Below are 20,116 nucleotides of genomic sequence, written 5' to 3'. Positions count from 1 at the left end.
TCTCTCTCTCTCTCTCTCTCTCTCTCTCTCTCTCTCTCTGGAAGCCAGAGGACAATCTCAGATGTCATTCCTCAGGAACCATCCATCTTGTTTTTTAAAACAGCATCTCTCACTGGGACCTGGGGCTCATCAATTAGACTAGGCTGGCTGGCCAGCAAGTCTCAAGGATCTACATCCCATCGCTGAGTTTAAAAGCATGCACCCGACTCCCAGCTTTTTACACAGGATTCTGAGAATTGAACTCAGATCCTCATGCTTGCTCAGCAAGTACTTTACCAACTGAGCTATCTACCCAGCCTCCAGCCCACTTTTTTGCTCATATTTGACAAACACTTTTCTTCGTCAAGTTTCAGCTCACCTTTTGTTCTATACATACATTTCAAAGTTTCATTGCAGACTTGAAAGAAACCCTTCTCTTTGTTCACTGATGGTTGAAGCAGTGGCTGTCATAAGCCGCCTATGCCACAGTGAAAGCCAAGTTCAAACAGCCTTCCCACACACTGCTGTGAGGATCAGAGCAGGTCATTCATTTGATCTGTGTAGTTTTGCTACCAGGGCCATCAAAAGGCATCACAACCTGTCTGAAGGTAAAGTTCAAAGACAGCTGTGGGCTGGTGTCAGTGTCAGCTCCTTGATACTGGCCAAAGTCCCTGTGAAGCTGAAAGAGAGGCAGCAAGACATTGCTGTACCTTCAGGAACTGAGCAGTGAGCCAGAGAGAGAGTGAGAGACACAGAGACAGAGAGGGTCTCAGGAGCTTGCTGGCCAGGCAGTCTAGGAAAGTCAGTGAGGTTCAGTGAGACACCCTGTCTCAGAATATAAGGTGGAGAGCATTGGTCAGACACCAATGTCCGACCCCGGCTTCTGCACAAACATGCATGCACACACACACCTGAGCATGCGTATGCACACACACATACATGCAATCAAACATTAGTCAAAGGCTTCCATGAACAGTGTGGAGCCACTAAAACCCAACAGAAAGCACAAAGACTAGCCTTATCTCCATACACCTGGGCCACCCATGCCACCCACCATGTTTCTTTTTTAGAAACAAGGCAGCCAAGATGGAACCCAGGCAGCGGCTTCCTCGCCAAATCTTCTCCTATGCAAATTAAACATAACCCCAGCCAGGATCTGCCTGCAGCCTGCAGAACTTCCCGGTTGCTGGCCGTTGGCTGTGGCCGGGCCTTCTGGTCTTTGTCACCTACAGATGCTGGGCCTGTGGGTTTCCCCTCTCTGTTCTCATTTCCTCCCAGCTGCCATGGGCACTGCTCAGGTTGTGTGTCCACACAGTGGCCGCACCTGTCAGTTACCTGTTGCTAGAGGAGGGGCTTGGCTGCCAGTCGATTAGTCATTTATAGGACAGTTTTCATAGGGAGCCTCCAGGAAGTATGATCCTGGCAGAAATGACTTGTCCAAAAATGAGACTCTGCCTCCACTTCCTCCTTGTATCGTTCTCTGCTGTTTTTATTGTGAGACAGTCAACTCAGCAAAATGCGGAACTAGATGAGTACAGCTTAGTGGACAGACGCCAAGCAAACGCCGCCCAAGTCAAGAAGTAATATAGTACGATCCAAGTTTCAGAAGCCTCTTCCTCAGACCCCTCAATCTATCTTCCAAGCAGGGTGAGTCCCTACACTTGTGTTCACGGCATCTGTACATGGTTATTTCTTTGTTCAGTTTTACTGCCAAAGTGTATATCTCTACACATAATGTTTTGCTTTTGCCCATGTTGGGACCTTGTACAGAGTATGTTTACTCTGTGTGTGGTGTGTGCATGTATACAGTTCGTGCATACATATGTGTGGATTTCTGTGTCCAGTAGCCAGAGGCCAATGTTGGGGGTCTTCCTTCGTCACTCTCCACCTTGTTTTGTGAGGCAGGGCCTCTCGCTGAGCCTGGGGCTTACCAAGTTGGAGAGACTGGATGGCCACGAGCTCCAGGGATCCTCCTGTCTCCACCTCCCCTTCTCCAGCATTACAAGTACTCACCACCACACCAGAGGTTTTAAGTGGATCCTGGAGAGCCATACTCAGGTCTTAATGCTTGTGTGGCAAGCGCTTATCAATGGAGCCATCTTCTTGGCCTCAGTATACTTCCTGTTTGTGAAAAGTATCCGTACTTTTTGTAGTTGCCATGTATTCATTTTGTTTTAGTTCATCTTACTGTATTAATGGACTTATTGTGGGATTTAATAACCTACTCTGTGACCTGCGCACACGCAGTTTCCGACAAGCACGGATAAAGCCCCCAGCCCTCTCAGCTCACCTTCTCAGGTGCTCTTTGTTTTGTTTCAGTTTGGGTTTTTTTGTAAAGCAAAGCATCCTTTTATTATTATTATTTCTTTTCCTATACCCTTTTCAACCCACTATCTGGCTCCCTATCACGGAAGGGTCCTATACATTTCAATAGGCAAACAGAGGTTTTAGGAAGCATAATTGATCTATTAGAATTTTTTGTTTTCTTCAGTACATTGGAAAATGACAGAAAGACAGGAGGGAAAATGGCACTTCGATGGGACTATAATCACCTTCCTTAGGGTGATAGTATGTTTCATGACTTTTCCTCCAAACAGGTGCAAAGGAAGTTCAAGTACACTGTGTGGATACTTTCTTGTACCTTAAAATATTTCTCTTGGGGCTGGAGAAATGGCTCAGCAATTAAGGCCACTGACTGCTCTTGCAGAGGACCCAGGTTTGATTCCCAGCACCCACATGGTGACTACGAACCATCCTTAACTCCAGTTTCAGGAGAATCTGAAGCCCTCTTCTGACCTCTGTGGCATTGCATGACACGGGTGCACTCACATTCATGCAGGCAATACACTCATACACAAAAAATAATAAAACATTTTTTAAAAAAATAAAATGAAATGAAAAACTTGGCCTGATGATGTGACAGCAGGAACCCCTCACAGGTGGTTTTGCAAAGTGGTTGACCTGTTGTGAGCTCACAGAAGCTTCACAGGCCAGCTCATGTAACTCCTATCCCAGCAACAGTAGAGATTACTGATCCTTTAGATTTCTGCCAGGGTTAACCATGCCATTGCCTTTCCAATGTGATCTGAATCTGCATTCACCAGATTCCTCAGGGCGTCAGTTGCGCCATCTCCCTGAACATCTGCTCTACTGGCACCTGTGACCTGTTGTATTGGGTTTGTTTGTTTAACAGGAAGATACTGCTATGTTTCCCAGGCTGGCCCTGCACTCCTGGCCCTTGTCAATCTTCCTGCTGCCACATGATGAGAGGTGAGCACACAGAGCATGACTTCCTGGTCAGGGTTAACAAGAGAAAGCCAATCGAGGTCCACAGCAAGATGGCTTTACAGCTTGGACATGGATTTAGAAATCTGGGTTACGCTCATCATTTATTTCCATGACTTTAGGACCTCAGGCAGGAAAGACTCTCAATCAAGAATGACATTTAAGTGCGACTTCTGGTCAACTCTCTCCCTAAACCAACTTTTATAGATATATGCTTAAATTTGTCATGTGTTGACATTTGTATGCTTCTTCTTTTGTTCTGTTTTGTTTTAGAGACAGGGTCTCATGTGGCCCAGTCTAGCCTCCAATTCATTGTGTAGTTCAGGATGACCTTGAACTCCTGATCCTCCAGCCTTCGCTTCCTGAGTGCTGGAATTACAGTTGTGTCCCACTATGCCTGGCTATATACATCCCCCACTCCTCCTTCTCTTCCCTCTGTGTGTTGCCTGTGTGTGTGTAAGCACTCATGTCCATGCACATACATGCAGAAGCCAGAGGAAGATAGAAGACAATTTCACTCTATCACTGTCCACCTTGTTCCTTTGAGACAAGGCCTCCCACAGAACCTGAAGCTCACTGCTTCAGCTGGGCTGGCTGGTCAGTAAACTCCAGGGATCTTCCTGTCTCTGACCCGGAATGCTGGAGTTACAGTCACATGAGCAAGCCCAGCTTGCTTTCACAGCAAGTGCTCTTACTCACTGAGACATCTCTCCAGCTCCAGTATATTATCCATGCAAACCATCCTTTCCATGAGCCACAAAGCAGGCACACATTTCCTATGACTTCCCTAGAAAACAGGTTTGGCTCCCTTGTCCATATCCAGTATGTTTTATAGTGCAGTTTGTGCAAGGGAGGGTTACCCAGTAACCAACAAAACTTTAATCAGCCACATGACCATGAAAAAGGACTTGACACTTCAGGGTGCTGGTGACTCACTGTGTTCACACTGGGAAAGTTTCAGAATAGACATATGCCAGGGCTGAGGAGGGTCTGGGTGTGTATCTTCTACCCCCACCAGATGCCCTGAACGGCAAGTGGGGCTTGGAAGGAGCCCTGGCCACTGGGCCAGCCAGCCAAGCACCACTTGAAAAGGATTGCATTTTTAATGTTGAAACCTTGCCCCAGCACCATCCAGCTTTCAAGAGATGAGCTGCCTGATAGGAGAAAGGGAAGTGTGGTCACATCCGGTTCCAAAGCCCATCTCAGTTCTCACTTCTTCAGACTCTGGTCTTGACCCACCCAGAGGAGGAAGTAAAAATTCCCTCAGTTTGTAGACATCCTTCTCCTGGCAGGGGCTCGGCTGAGCTCTTCCCAAGTTTGGTGCATTTCAGCATTGCTTAATGCTCAGGACCTCAGCTTCCGCATTTCATCAATGCAGAGACCACAAAGCCTTCCCAGGACCTCCATGACTCACTCTTCCCCCTTCCCTGGAACTCATGACCTGAAGGCATGAGCTGCTGAAAGGGAGAAGAGGGCAGGGCACATCCACAGGGTGCCACTTCTGCCTGCGCCACACCCTCCCTGGGGTTCCTGTGCTCAAAATAGCCCTGTTGCCTCCCATAAAGTCAGGCCTGCCCTGCCCGTGCATCTTGGTTCCAGGGTATCCCTGTGTGTCGTCACCAGGGCAAGGCGGGCAGGTGCGCTACACACAGCCCATGGTACCAGTGAAAACAGAGCCCTCAGTTCACAAGCAGAGGCCTACTGGCCCTCTGTTAACGCACCCCATGTGGCTATCTTTCCCTTCTTGGAAAAGGAGGGACACCATCTGACTGCATCACTATTGAATAGTGTTTTAAACCTGGCCCCACACTGGGGAGAGAGTAAAAAGACAAAGAAGACCTTGGGAATGGAGGCCCTCATATCCTTCCATGTGTGCTCCAGAAAGTTCTGTTCGAATGCTCACTGAACTTCCTATTTGTACCTCACCTGTACCTGTAGTCAAGAATGGAGGTCAGTCCAGGGGCTTCATAGGTTCCCAGGGCCTGTGCTTGTTGCCCTGAGCCATGTGGCTGTCCACAGACCCTGAGGCTCTTCAATTTCCTTATTGCTGACTCACTGGCTTTGGTACCGAAACAGAGCTGTCCTGTTCTCTAAGGTCTGGGTGACGCCACCGGTCACCTGCACAGTTGTTAGTTCTAGAGAGTACCTGTGCCAACTGTGGCCAGGGTGACACTCCACAGGTAGGAGTGGTGGGTGATGTGGCCTGTTCTGTCTTCCAGAATCAGGGCCAGAGACAACAGTGGCTCCTACGCACTGTGCGTACTACATGAAGGGAAGGTGTTGCACTATCGCATCGACAAGGATAAGACAGGGAAGCTCTCCATCCCTGAAGGGAAGAAGTTTGACACTCTCTGGCAGGTATGTGCTATGTGCTACCGCCTCCCTCCTGGTGAGTACAGTGCAGGGCCATGGGGCTCCTTGTCCCATCAACTCTTGGAAACAAAAGGGACCAGGCTACCTGCTTTCTACCTTGTGTCTGAGGCAGCAGCTCCTGAATCTTATTAGAGATGCTAACAGCGCAGGGAGGTTCCTTTATCTCATGCTCCATTAAGTGCTTTCTGACTTCCAGACCACTGGCTTGTTTGAGACATGCCTGCACAGAGCCTATCACATCAGGTGAGTAAGACCCCAGAAGGTTCCAGCACCTGCCTGGGGTCATTAAGTTCTTGGTGCCTCAGGCTCCTGTCTTTCAGGATTGTGGTCAGAATTTTATAGAAGGCCCAGCTTGTAGGAACTAGAAAATATTTTTTCTAGGATAGTATAACTAGAACCCAAAACAGCATTGTTTGCCAAAAGCAAACAAAGGCATGAAGGTTGGGAGATGACTCAGTCAGTCAGTGCTTTACCTTGTAAGCACAAGGACCTGAGTTTGAGCCCCAGAACCTACAGTAAACACACACACACACACATACACCATGTACACCTCTGCGTGAACCCAACACTCACACACATGCAAGCACACACACCATGTACACCTGCATACGCATGCATGCACACACATGCACAAATGTGCACACATGAGCACATATGCACACTTACTATGTACACCCTGCATATACATACACACATGAATCGTGTATACCCTTACACACATGCATGCACATGCATGTGCACACACGCACACACACACCATGTACATCTGTACATACATGCACACATGCATATGCACACATGCACATATATGTACATGCACCATACACACTTGCACATGCACACACATAGTCACACACATGCACACACACACACACACACATATGCATACATAAAGGCATAGATGGCTGGGGAAAGAACCTGAGGACTGTGACTCAAATGTTCCTGGGGCTGTGATTCTGAGATGCCGGGGTGAACACCCGACCTTAAGTGTCTGCAGAGAGGATAGCCCATGTCAGGTGCGCCCTCACTGTAGGAGAATCCTCCCAGAAAGTGAAGGCAGCTTAGCAGTATGCCTGCTCTTCCCAGGCTCCAGGCAGCTGCCTGTCCAGGAACACTTCAGGCCTGGTCTATAAAGGGTTCATTCTCAACACAGCCATCAGGAAACCCAGAGACAGCTCAGACATTCAGGAGTGCCCTAATATGCATCCTGATTCTTATCAATTCATACTGACCACACGTGGCTTTCTTAATTTGACCTCACAGCTACATTAGCTGGCTGGGAAGGAAATCCTAATTATGATACAATTTTCACCACTTTAGCAGAGTGTCTCCAAACTGTGGTGGGTCTCCAAACGGGGAGACAGCCACCTGTTTCAGTTACCTCAGAGGGTTACTGCCACCTTGAACTTGTGTGGATTGGATTCAGGAATGGATTCAACAGTCACCCCAGGCCCAGCTGGGCACAACACATGTGGTCAGCATTGAGGAAGGGACATGTCTCAAAAACTAAGTCCTGGGGTCCTGATTTCCTTCCAAGTACTTGAAATAACTTCCCCTAGTGTGATGTCATCCCTAAAGATATAATTGGGGGGAAAAGAGCTGAGGATGTGGCTCAAATGGTAGAGTGCTTGCCTAGCAAGCAATATATTCTGGATTTGATCCCTGGTACCTCATAAACCAGGCATGATGATGCATGCCTATAATCCCAACATTCCTGAAGGTGGACGCAGGAGAATCAAAATTTCAAAGTCATCCTCAGCAACATAATAAGTTTCAAGGTCAGCCTAGGCTACATAGCAAAACCCATCACAACAAATAGATAAATCAATTTCAAAAGGATTAAGTCACACAGATGTTGTGTGGCCCCTATAGTATCATCATCTGGCTATGTAATTGTCAACTTGACACAATCTAATCACTAGGGAAGAGATTGTCTAGATCAGGTTAGTCTATGGGCATGTGTCTTGATTACGTTAAATGATGTGGGAAGACCCAGCCCACAGTGGGCAGCACCATTCCCTGGCCTTGAGTCTTAAGTGTGTGTAAGGATGGAGAACAGGAGCTGAGCAGTGGGCGTGCATGAATTCCTTTTCTCTCTGCTCTTCACTATGGATGTGACTAGCTGCTTCAAGTTCCTGACTTGATTTCCCTGAAATGATGGATTGTAACCTGGAATTGTAAACTGAATAAACCCTTTCTCCCTTAAAATTGTTTTTGTTGGGGTATTTTATCAGAGAGAGAGAGAGAGAGAGAGAGAGAGAGAGAGAGACAGAGAGAAAATGTCGGGCTGTTTATAGCAAAAGAGTGCTTGGTGTGTCCCTATGAGAGAGAGAGAGAGAGAGAGAGAGAGAGAGAGAGAGAGAGAAACAGAGAAACTATGGCAGGCTGTTTAGACCAAAAGTTTGCTGGCTTTGCCCATGGATATCCCCAACCCATGCCCCAGGCCCTCTGTGGAAGGGACTGTTTAGAAACAGATCTAAGTGGCTTCAGATGGCTTTAAAGCCCAGGAAGGCAGTGTCTCTCCACCACTATCTCTATTTCTTGCCCACTATTAACCACTCTTTCTCCCTGGCTTCCCTTGCAGCTGGTGGAGCATTACTCTTATAAGCCAGATGGGCTGTTAAGAGTCCTCACAGTGCCATGCCAAAAGATTGGTGCACAGACGGGTGAGTAACCATGACAGCCAGCAGCAGAGGGTCACATTTGGGGACTATTGGATTGGTCATAGCCAACCTGGTGTCACACTTGTTTGTTCGAGACTCAGGTGGGAGGAAGCCTTGATTTTACCATGGTACTTAACATGTCAGATCACTCCAATTCTAGCATTTGATAGTTATAAGACAGCTAGTCACCATTACTTTTAAAGAAGACTAATGGATTTTAACTGTACATGTGAAAAAGGTAGTAAAAGAAACAAAAGATATTGATGGAGAAAGCTTGTGGTCTCCCCAGCATGTTCCAGTCACACTGACCCAGCTGATAAGTAGGTAGTTTACACTAACAGTAATTGTCCAATTCTTTGTAACCAGAAAACATTGCTCTTGCAGGTAACTCACAGAATTCAAGTGCCCACCCTGTGGTAAGTATTATTAGAGGCGTCTCCACTGAGGAAGTGGTTGTGTCTGAGTACACAAGAAGCAGGTTTTAGTTAGCACAGGTAACTGCCATTGTTTGATTGTACGTCCAAGCACGGCCCGGAAAGCTAAGAATTCTAGTGAGTATCAGGAGACACCAACCTCTTATCACTGCTCAGGGAGGCAAGGCACATCTTCTTAGATTCTTGGTTATCTGATTTTCTTGTCATTCTCTAAAAGTATACACAATGAGGAGGAAACCCAAGGTTAGATCAGAAAGGCCTCCAGTCAGATGGAGGAAAGGGAACAGATTGTTCAAGTTTAGCCTTGAGATGAACACATGTCCACAGGGTGGCCTACATACATATCAATATAACATGGTGGGTAGATAGGTATTTTCATGAGGTTGACTGTCCAGTTCCTCTGACCAAATCAACTTATATAGTGTAACCATGCACTTGACCTAGATGAATTGGTTTGGCTAATGTTTGGGAGGGATGCTTAGTGACAGCTTAGGAGATGCCCCAGAGAAAGATAGAAGCCAGAGTCCATGTCCCTACTTCACAGTAGATAAGAATTACCCCCAGACATTGCTGGGTAGGCTTGTCCCAGACATCACCACACCCCTGAAGAGAGAACCTTGCCTCCCTTCTCTGTTCAGGATGGAGAGCTGGTATTTAGATTGATAGCTGGTCCTTTCATCCTTTGAGAACTTCAGTGTGGACATCCCATGCCCTTTAGCACCATCAGGGAATAAGTCCACACTGTTATCTGGCTAACTCCTGAAAACCAAAATCCACCAAAGCCAAATGTTCTGTCTCCAATATGGACCACTCAGTAGCTAACACTGTTGATTCCAGGTTTAGTACTTTGTTACCAAATTGAGGGACCTTGAATTGGCTAAAACGACAGTAAATTTGGGGATCCTCTGATACACAGTGCCCTATGGAATCCTCACTTTATTTGACCCTCATGCCTCTCATGGACCTGGTGTTTAACATACTATGCTGCTTGAGACAGGTCTGCTGTCCCTCTCAACACATGTCCAACCTATGGTCCACAGGCTGCATGTGTCCCAGAAGTTCTAGCTGACATCAGCTCCCAATGTCAAAAGGTTGGACACTCTCACATGGAAGAGTGTTCAGGGTTCTACTCTTAACACCAAGCCCTGCACTGAGTCCTCTATCAAGCCATGGCTTCAGGAAGTTAGCTTTTGGAATAACCCTTTGTTGAGCGATAAAATGTGGACAGAAAAAAAAAATGCAGGTGTCCAGTGTGTACAACTCAGTGACTTTCCACATGCACTGTGGAACCAGGACCACCTGAGAGACGACACCACTGAGCAGCCAGTGACCAGGGAGTCTTCAGTGTAACTGTCGAGCTTGAAGACACTATGAGTAACATGGCTACGTCATGTGTCAGCTTTAGTTTTGTAGTCTTCAGTGAGCGCTACAAAAAAATACTTAGAAAACATGTAGCTGTCCAAATGGTAGACACGTCTAAAAGCATCTCAAATTGCACATAAGAAATCTCCCTGAGACAAGTGAGAGGGTGGTGTGCAATTGCAGAAGCAGGGTCAGTAACGTGTCTTGATAAAGAATATCCTGATGATCTGTATTTATTTCCTGAAACTAAAAGTTCTATTCCTCTCTGCCGTTGTGGTTTCTAGACTTGGTCAGCGGGTGGAATAATCTCAAGAATCAAATCCTACACCTTCCCAAAGCCCGGCCACAGAAAGGTGCTAAAGTGTCCCTTGCTTGCTGCCCCTGACCAAGCGGCAGGATGGACCTGCGTGCAGCCCGTGCTCACTGTCCCCTCCGTGCCTTCTACATGCCCAGCTTCATGTGTCCCTGCTGAACCTCGCAACCCCTGCATGGTGCATTCTGTGCTTTTCGTGTGGATCCTCTGCCACTGCTGCACAGCCTGTCCATGTTGCATTGCTCTCTATCAACATATAACTTTAGTAATTTGGTATACATGACCAATGACAGCAGTGTCTCACATCAAACAGCCAGCTCACCTTAGATTTTCCAAAATCACATGTTGCAGCATTAGGGTTTCTTCTATGTGAAATTCATCACAATGGAAGGAACTGAGGTTTCCTGAGGTGCACGGACCTCTGAGGAGACATCCAGGGTCAAAGGTACCTCATTACTCCTGGAGTCCAATACAGAATTAGAACTTGTTCTTCTAACTCTGATAGGGAAAGATGGAATTTGAGGGCTAGAAAAAAAAATTTCCTTGTTGAGGTAGTAATGTTGGCATCAGATTGATTTCTATACTTGACTGTACGACTGCATTTTTAGGAACAATAAATATATCTTGAGGTGAGATGGTTAAGTAGGCAAAGGTGCTTATCACCAAGGCTGACCACCTCAGTCTGATCCTTGGAATCCACAAAGTGGAAGGGGAGAGCCAACTCCTGTGAGTCCCTGATTTTCGCATGTGCATAGTGGTGCAGGCACCCACAATAAATAAGTCAATAAATGTAAACAATTTTTATTAAAAAGCAATTGGGGGGTTGGAGATCAAACTCAGGGTCTCATGGTAGGCAAGTGCTCTACTACTGAGCTACATCCCAGTCCTTGGTTTGTTGTGAGATTGCCTCCCATGCTCAAGTTCTAGACTTTCAAGAGATGTCACCATGTCCTTGTAATGACTTAGTTATAGTGAATTACACATATACACACAAGCAAGTGTGTATATGTGTACTATATATTATATATACAATAAATTTATATACTATATATACTATACATACTATATATTGTGCGCATATGTGTATATATATATAATATGCATGGCTTGCTTTTTTCCTGTCTACTTTTAACATCTTTGGGTAAATTTGATTATGTTATTAGTAATTGTTTCCATTTTAAACTAATGTTTCCTGAACGTGTGGGCATTTGATTAAACATAAGCTCATGAAATTGAATATCTAAAATATTTACCAGAAATAACAAAAACAAAGGGTATAGACACCCTGAAACTTTACTCAATAATAACCTTCCAAGTTGACCGTCACACATATGGGTCTCGATCTTGTTGAGAGGAACACAGAGAAGAGAGTTTAACATGATGGTTGAGGAGAAAGAAGGCCATGTTGTGCCCGGCACAGGATGGATAAGTTGATCATGGCTAATGCCTGAGAACACTGCCCTCTGATTTTATCAGATCCACGGACTTGCAAGTCTGTGGGGCAGTGTTTGTTTACCAAGCCTCACAGAACACAATGGGACACTAAGCATGCCCTGTGTCATCCTCCCCCAACCTAACTCTTTACATGCTTTCCACCCCACTGTGCCTGTCAATCCATTTACCCTGGCCCTAGGCCTGTTGCTAACCCACGGCCCTCAGTTTTGCAGAGTTCCAGAAAGCAGCATTTTCACCATAAACAGTAATTCTAACAGCTCACATTTATTTTTTAATATTTTATTTATTCTTTTATGTGTATGTACATATTGCCTGCATGTAGATAGGTGTACCCGTGTTGTCCTTGGAGGTCAGAAGATAGCATCACATCCCCAAGAACTAGAGTTACAGATGATTGTTAATCACCATGTGGTGCTGGGACTTGAACCCAGATCCTCTGCAAGAGCAGCCAGTGCTCTTAACCACTGAGTCATCTCTCCAGCCCCAGCATCTCACATCTATCTCTTTGGTTCCACCAGAGAAGTATGAGCCAGAGGAGATATATGTGCACAAGCACACACAAAACGCACATATGACACATGCATACACATATTCATATGTATACATAGCTATATGTATATCTCTATATACAAATATATGTATACATATTTGTATATAATTACATGCATCACATGTGTATCTCTGTACATGTGTATGACATGTATATGCATACATATGTACATATCAATGCACACATAACTACATGCTTACATATGAGACATTACTTGCACACATCCACACAGGTTTATTACAAAGACTTACCTTGTATAGTTTGGGGACTGCTAAGTAAGTCCAATGTCCATGGGGAATATTGTTAGGAAGGAAGGTCCAGAGCTGGATGGAACCACGGCAGGGGTCAGTCAACTTCCATTTATCCCCTTTTCTTCAGAAAGTCTAAACTCACTTCTAAGGGCCCTCAACTGATTGAGTCAAGTCCCCATAGGATAATCGTCTGAATATACATCAGCTGTTTGGGGATTGTAATCACAGCCGCAGGATCCCATCTCAGCAGCAGTTATTGCCTCATTGTGAGATTTCTGCTTGAGTCAGTGACCGTCACTCAGGCGAGCCAGCGGGAGTATCAAAAAGCCAACATTGGAACTGGGGAGATGGCTCCATATGTAAAGTTCTTGCACTCAAACATGGTGGTCTCCTTCCTCACTGGCCTGCAGTCCTTCTGGTGAAGACTGGGAACCACATCTGGCTGATTGCAGCCACTGTCCTGGCGCCCACTGGCTTTTGGTCCCTGCAGTTGTGAGGAGTGTTGTCACCTACATTACCACTCTTGCCTAATTTGAAAATAGTTTCAGGAAGTCAAAAGTGAAAGTCAAGGTCTAGAAATAAATGGCAAAAACTCTGGAAGCAGGGCACTGTGGCTCGGACTATCAGTTCCACAAAGCAGTGTGGTAGTCTCTCTGGTTCATTTCAAACTCCCAAGTTGTTAAAACATGAGATAGCTCAGTCAGCAAAGTGCTCGCCATGCAGCCATTAGGACCTAAGTTTGATCCTCTGCCGCACTCACATATACCAATGTGGTGGCATGCACTGGTAATCTTAGTGCTGGAGAGAGGCAGAGACAGACAGGACACTGGGGCTTTCTGGCCAGCTATCCTAGCCAGAACAGTGAGACCCAGGTCAGTGAGAGACCCTGTCTCAAAAACACCTCTAATCCCAGCATTTGGGAGGCGGAGACAGGTGGATCTCTGTGAGATCCAGGCCATCCTGGTCTACATAGAGAGTTCCAGGTCAGCTGGACCTACAAGGGGACCCAGTTTCAAAAAAAATTTTTTTTAATTAAAAAAAGGTGAATGGTTCTTGAGGATCTCTGGCCTCCACATGCACATGGCACACACATAAACGTTCAGCCACAACACACAACTGTCACATGCATCATCTATTTGCAGGTAAGTCCAACCAGATAACAGATTAGGAATCATAATGTATAATCAAACATGACTTTCAAAGCACTGTTATGGAGTGGTTAGACCTTGAAAGTCATCCATTATTGTTTGGAAAATAGAAAGCTTGGGTAGCTGACGCCACCTAGAGGCACTTAGCAGTTGTGATCCCTACTGTCAACATTCCTTCACATCTCTTGTGCTGAAAAGATAAGGCTATGTCTGGGGCAGGATTCATTATCGAGTGCAAAACAGGGAATGACACTGTGTGATCAACTAGTGATCAACACATCTCTCATCGCTATTCATATTCCATAGATTTTAACACTGATCAGCACTTCATAATTTATCATTGTACCTTTGTGTTCATTCTGTACAAAGATTCCAACTTCTTTTCAATTGAATATTTGCAACCAGAGCTTTTAGCTTTTACAGTGATCCTAGAAATGGCCTGTTCATCAACTACTATGGAAAAGTTAGGATTTGGGCCTTGTGTCTTTATCTGCATCAAGTAACCACTGTTCTTTTGACTAGGCCAGTGAGAAGCCACTCATTCCTCTACAGAGCACTCTCTAAGTGAGGTGCCATTTTTGTTCTAATCCCATTAGGCTACGCATGTGCATGGGGGTGGCTTATGAAGGGTCGTAGGGTTTCTCAGTGTCTAGGCCATGAAAGCTCACTTTGTGTTGAACAGCATGGAAAGAAAGTCCTGAGCCATGCCTACTTAACATACAAAGTCTGGGTTTCTAAAGGTGATCCTCAATCTTTGCCCTTGCCTGTCAGTCAAAATAGACACAGAGAGGCCATACCTGTCAATCTGGGTGTGAACAACTCCTTCCAGGAGCTTGGATGCTCAGGGACCATGGCCACAGATTCTCACTTGCTCTTGATACATTGGGATTCTTTTCAGTATTTTTCTAAGTCCCTCACCTCTGCTTTCAAACATTCCCAGGAGATTCCTGGTAGGTTTAATTGTAACAAGACTTTTGGAATCCTCTTGCTCTGAAGAACATTCTAGAGAGGCTGCAACCCCAGAATGAGGCCCCAAGTGGTGGAGGGCAGGAGCTCTTGTACCAAGAGGTAGGGTAACAGACCTTCTCCCCATCCTAGACATCCTTTAAGTCCATATTAGGTCAAATTTTATCTTCAAATGTCAGTCAGTTTAAAACTATTTCAGTATGAGTTTGTTTACAGAGGGAACTAAGCAGAAGGGAGGATGGAAAAATTACCTCAGTTTAAGCTGGGAGAGTTCTCCTGAGGCAGGGTGATGATAGTGTCAGTTATAAGAGCAATCCAAGCACACCCAACCCTTCTGAAATCATGTGTAAATTTTCAAGGGGGTTAATGGTTATAGGGGATTATCTGTGCCTAGTTCTCTAATGACTGCAATCTTCAGAGAAAAATCATTTCAAGTGCCATGAGTTTACGCTTCATATCTCTCACTTATAAGAATGACTATTCCATCCATCTATCCATTCTTCCACTCACCCATCTATTCATCCTTCTATATATCTGTCCATCCATTTACCTTCCCATAGAACCATGAATCCACCCACTCACCTATCCATTCATCCATCCACTCACCCACCCATCCAACCGTCTTCTATTCTTTCATGTTTATGTAGCATGTTTTTACTGAACATCCATCACTATCTTGGCACAGCTACCGAATCCTGATTTAAAACTTATATCTGCATAACTTGTGCTGTATTGTCATAGTTATTTCCTCTGCATGATTCAGTAAGAGTGCTGAGACAGGACCGTGAGAAAATGGATCCAGTGACATCCCAGATGTCCTTTGGCCTCATCAAAAAAGCCTTTTCTGTCATAAGCATTGCCAGTCTCTAACACATTAGAGATGGCATGACGTGAGGAAGTCAGGGCATCTTGAGACACATGACCCAAGCATGGTAGTAGCACATTGTGACTCTATTGTCAAACTTTGGTAACCGGACTTGTCATGTCAATAAGGCAGGTGAGACTATAGTGCATGCTGTAAGACAGTGACTGTGCTTTGTTGAGCCTAATGTCGCTCTTTCTTTAAATATCCCCCAAATCTGGTGTTATCTCATTTCTTCATGGCAATATTTGGGTGCTGATAAGGTAAATCGATACACAAACTAAGGCAAAAACAAGGCGGGTTAATTGAATTGTGGTTTGCCTGTGAACTATGTAGCAATTGCCGTGTTTTAATTTGTGGGTGAAGATGGGTCAGAAAAACTCAAGAGAAAGATTTTGGAAAGGAGGAATTCTAGCTGGTCGTGGTGACACACGCCTTTAGTCCTAGCACTTGGGAGGTAGAGGCAGGCAGATCTGTGTGAGTTCAAGGCCAGCCTGATTTCCATAGTGAATCTAAGCCAGCTGTGGCAACAGGGAGAGCCTGGGTAAATAGATAATAAATGAATGAATGAATGAATAAATAAATAAGTGATATCAACCAATCAATCAATCTTAGAAGGAAATTTAGAAAATTTAGAAAATTAAAAGTATACAAGATGAGAGAGAGAGAGAGAGAGAGAGAGAGAGAGAGAGAGAGAGAAGAGAATAAGGAGAGAATAAGGATTTTTTTTCCTCCCAATGACTTTATGAGGCAAATTGATGTTAATCAAATAAATAAGTGAGAGGCCCCTGTTTTGTTTGTGTCAGAGAAGCTCTCCTTCAGTTCTGAATGACCAATCATGATCAAAGACTTCCCTTCTTTCAGGAAAGTAAGGAGCACTCCCCTCTCAAAGGGCACATGCCTATTTTCATTATCATCATTATCAGTGGTGGCAGCAGTGGACTGTGGGCAGGGGGCATGTAGCCTTCATCTTTGGGACATGTAGCTCACTGGCCAGGACTACCATCTGATATCAATCCATTGTAGCTAAATCTGCATGGAAGGCAAACACAGGTGGAAACTCAGCTCTAGCGCATACCCGCACTGGAGTCAGGAAGTAGTTGAAAATAACTTGGCTTTGCTTTGAAAATAACTTCCACATGAAATCAGATCAGGGAGACGGAACTCAAGGTGGGAGTAAGCCCATGGGGAGGGAACATGACAAATGCTCTCATCTTTTGGAAGGTGGGAAACATGTATGAAGGGTGTATCACTGCAGAGGGAGTTCTACCTGGATGACAGAATGGATTCTCTCCTGCCCCCTTTGAGGCTCTGGCAGGATGCTGGAGCTGTTCAACACAAGCCTTGTTGAACCTTCTCAGGTCCCAACAATTGCCTGAAGAATGAGATAAACTTTCCTGTCTCTTCCTAATTCTTCCTTCTGTACCCCTGCACAAGTCGGTCTGTGATCATTTGAAAATCACTGCATCAGTGCAGAAAAATGACAAATTATCACTTGTGTGCTTCAGACTGCTCCAACTCCAGCCAGCCGTCCAGAGAGCACTGTGTCATTCAACCCCTACGAGCCATCAGGAGGGCCCTGGTCCCCAGACAGAGGTGAGAGATGCGCTTTTACTCATTGAACCTTCACAGAGCAGGGTGCGTGGCTACTTGTCAGTGTGCGGAGTCAGCTTACAAATGCCTGACACCATCCCAAATTTGGTCAGCAGTAATCAGCACTATTGTCCAGTCGTAAGCAGAAGACATCACATTTCCATAGACGGGTGGGTCATAAACAGATGCCATTACTGGGAGATCAGATTCCTAGAAAGCTGGGTGTAACCTCTGGGTAGTATTGGCAGAAGGTGCAGTTCATGGCATCTTCTGCTGTTGTTGACTGGGATGCCATAGGGGACACAGTTCAGGAAGACACAACAGTGATTTGTTCCCAGAAATGGGGTCCTTAGATGACTTCTTTGGGTTCATGGGTGTCTCTGAGCTATTTTTTATTGATGAACTTGGAGTTTGTTTATTGCTACAAATCATCCCCAAATGACAGCTTAAAGCAACAAGAGTCAGTTATCTCTCATTTAATATATATCTGGGGACTGGGGATTTGGCTTAGTTGATAGAGTGCTTGTCTAGCATGCAGTAGCCCTGGGTTTCATCCCCAGCACTTCAGAAGTCAGGCATCATGTGGAATATATAATCTTAGAACTCAGAAGGTGGATACAGAAAGATCAGAAGTTCAAGGTCATTGTTGATGACTTTGTGAGTTCATTGCTAGCCTGAGATATGTGAGACTCTTTCAGGAGTGAAGGAAGGAAGGGAGAAATGGAGAGAAAAAGCTGGGAGGAAGGAAGGATGGAATGGTTTAGTCCTATAGGCCAGGCATTTGGCAAGGCCCACCTGGGTAGTCACAGCCCATGGTCAGTTGTCACATTACAGCTGGAAAGAGCAGGGGCACTGCCAAGACAGTCACTTTCTATCTCCACTTAGTCTGAGGGCCTCTGTGAGTTTGGTAGCCTTAGGACACTGGGACTCCATCTACAGCATCTCAAATATCAAGCAAATTGGCTTTTCATAACCTCACCTTGGAAAGCACGTGTGTCATGTCCCATGAACTCTGTTGGTTTGGTTATAAAAAGCCACCAGGCAGCATGGCATAGATGCCACCTCTCAGTAGGACAGTGAGGAAGAAGGTTCACACTTAGCTTGAAGCCCAATGGGAGGCTCAATCTGCTATCACCTCTGGTGTGGAAGAGCTGTCTTCATGTCTCTGCCCCTGCTGCAGTTCTTAACTGCACCCAACTACCCCATGTGACCAATGGGACAGAGGACAAGGTAACAAGAGGTAAAATCCTCACAGGAGTCTAACCCAGGGTTGTGTGTTGCCTGGCTGTCTCTCAGGCCTTCAGAGAGAAGCCCTACCCATGGACACAGAGGTGTACGAGAGCCCCTATGCTGATCCTGAGGAGATCCGGCCCAAGGAGGTCTACCTAGATCGAAGCCTGCTGACCCTGGAGGACAAAGAACTGGGCTCGGGTAACTTCGGGACTGTGAAAAAGGGCTACTACCAAATGAAAAAGTAAGCAGCACTTCCCAGTTACACCCCTGTCACCCTCGAGTGGGCATGCATGCCTGAAGCTGCTGAGAAAATGCCTGAAATGCTCATTTAATCCTAAGTGAAGTTTAACCTGCCATGGCTAGATACTCTTTTACTAGCTTTTTAATATTCATTCATTGATGATACAAATGTTTTTAAATTTATTTTAATATATTTGATTTATTTATGTTAAATATATTTAATTTGTTTTATGTGTGTGTGTGTTTGTGTGAGCACAAACATGTCACGCTACCCATGTAGAGGTCAGAGGACAACTTTACCTGCTAAGCCACCTCATCATCCTTCAATGCTAATACATTATAATCAAAGAATCCATTGTGTATGCTGACTGTGGATATAGTAATGGAATATTTTAAATTCAATATTTATTTAATTTAATTTTTATGTGTATGAGTATGGTACCTGCAAGTATGTAAGTGCACCGGGGTCATGCAATGCCTTCGAAGGCCAGAAGAGGCAGCCCGGGTCATGCAATGCCTTTGAAGGCCAGAAGAGGCAGCCCTGGAACTGGAGTCAGGGGTGGTTGTTAACCACCATGTGGGTGCTGGGAACCAAACCCAGGTCCTCTGCAAGATCAGCCAGTGCTCTGATCTACTGAGCCATCTCTCCAGCTCCACAATAAAATATTTTAGTTTTAGTATATGTGCATTATACAAAATAATTAAATAGAAATAAGTGTATCCATAAGAAATATGAATGACATATTGTACTATCCAAAGACTATTTCTTATAACTAACCTCAGTGTAAGCATTTGATGGATCTTTATGTGTATGTAAAACTCTCACTTCAGGCGTCTTAGTTTATCATATTTCAATCCTTGATTAATTAACATGATTGAATCTAGTCATAACTATGGATATACAATTCCAACCTCAGGATTTAGGGAATGGAGAAGCTATCCTCTACCTAGACCATTGTGGGGGAAAACAATGTCTTTACAACATCGAGTCTTCCAATCACACAGCCCAGATCTCCCTGGATTTGGGTTTTCCATCTCCCCAGTTTCCCTCAGCAGCTTGCTTAGTTTTCTGTATAGAGGTCTTGATCGGTTTTTCTTAGATCCATTCTTATGTGTTTAATGCTTTGATGCTAATATATGGCATCATTTAACTTTTTTCTTTCTTTTATTTAATATTTTTTATTTTTTTAGAAGAACCATATCATTATAGCTTTAATATGCTCAATAACAGTTTCCAGAGAAAAGATACAGCTACTTCAAAAGTGGCCATAAAATTTTTAGGTTCACTGTTGAATTAATACAGGTATACAATATTGAACTCAGTATGAGCCACATAAGACATAAAATTGAAGTTTTAACCTTTAAAAAAGATCTCTATTTCATTTCAAAATATACTGTTTCATATAGAA

General features: G+C 44.8%; 1 protein-coding gene across 1 annotated transcript in view; it reads left to right on the top strand.

Annotated features, from left to right (window-relative positions):
- Window positions 1-20,116, top strand: part of Syk (spleen associated tyrosine kinase) — a 74,293-nt gene that overhangs the window by 33,663 nt on the left and 20,514 nt on the right. Inside the window, exons 4-9 of the mRNA XM_008847352.3 lie at window positions 5,484-5,622; window positions 8,222-8,303; window positions 8,685-8,716; window positions 10,381-10,449; window positions 17,150-17,237; window positions 18,531-18,708. Of these exons, the coding sequence (XP_008845574.1) occupies window positions 5,484-5,622; window positions 8,222-8,303; window positions 8,685-8,716; window positions 10,381-10,449; window positions 17,150-17,237; window positions 18,531-18,708 (588 nt within the window). The remainder of the gene's footprint in view (window positions 1-5,483; window positions 5,623-8,221; window positions 8,304-8,684; window positions 8,717-10,380; window positions 10,450-17,149; window positions 17,238-18,530; window positions 18,709-20,116) is intronic.

This window comes from Nannospalax galili, unplaced genomic scaffold, assembly GCF_000622305.1.
Source record: "Nannospalax galili isolate Female #2095 unplaced genomic scaffold, S.galili_v1.0 scaffold762, whole genome shotgun sequence".
NCBI lineage: Eukaryota > Metazoa > Chordata > Mammalia > Rodentia > Spalacidae > Nannospalax > Nannospalax galili.
Note: the sequence above shows the minus strand (reverse complement) of the source record. Positions and strands in the feature narration are given on the sequence as shown.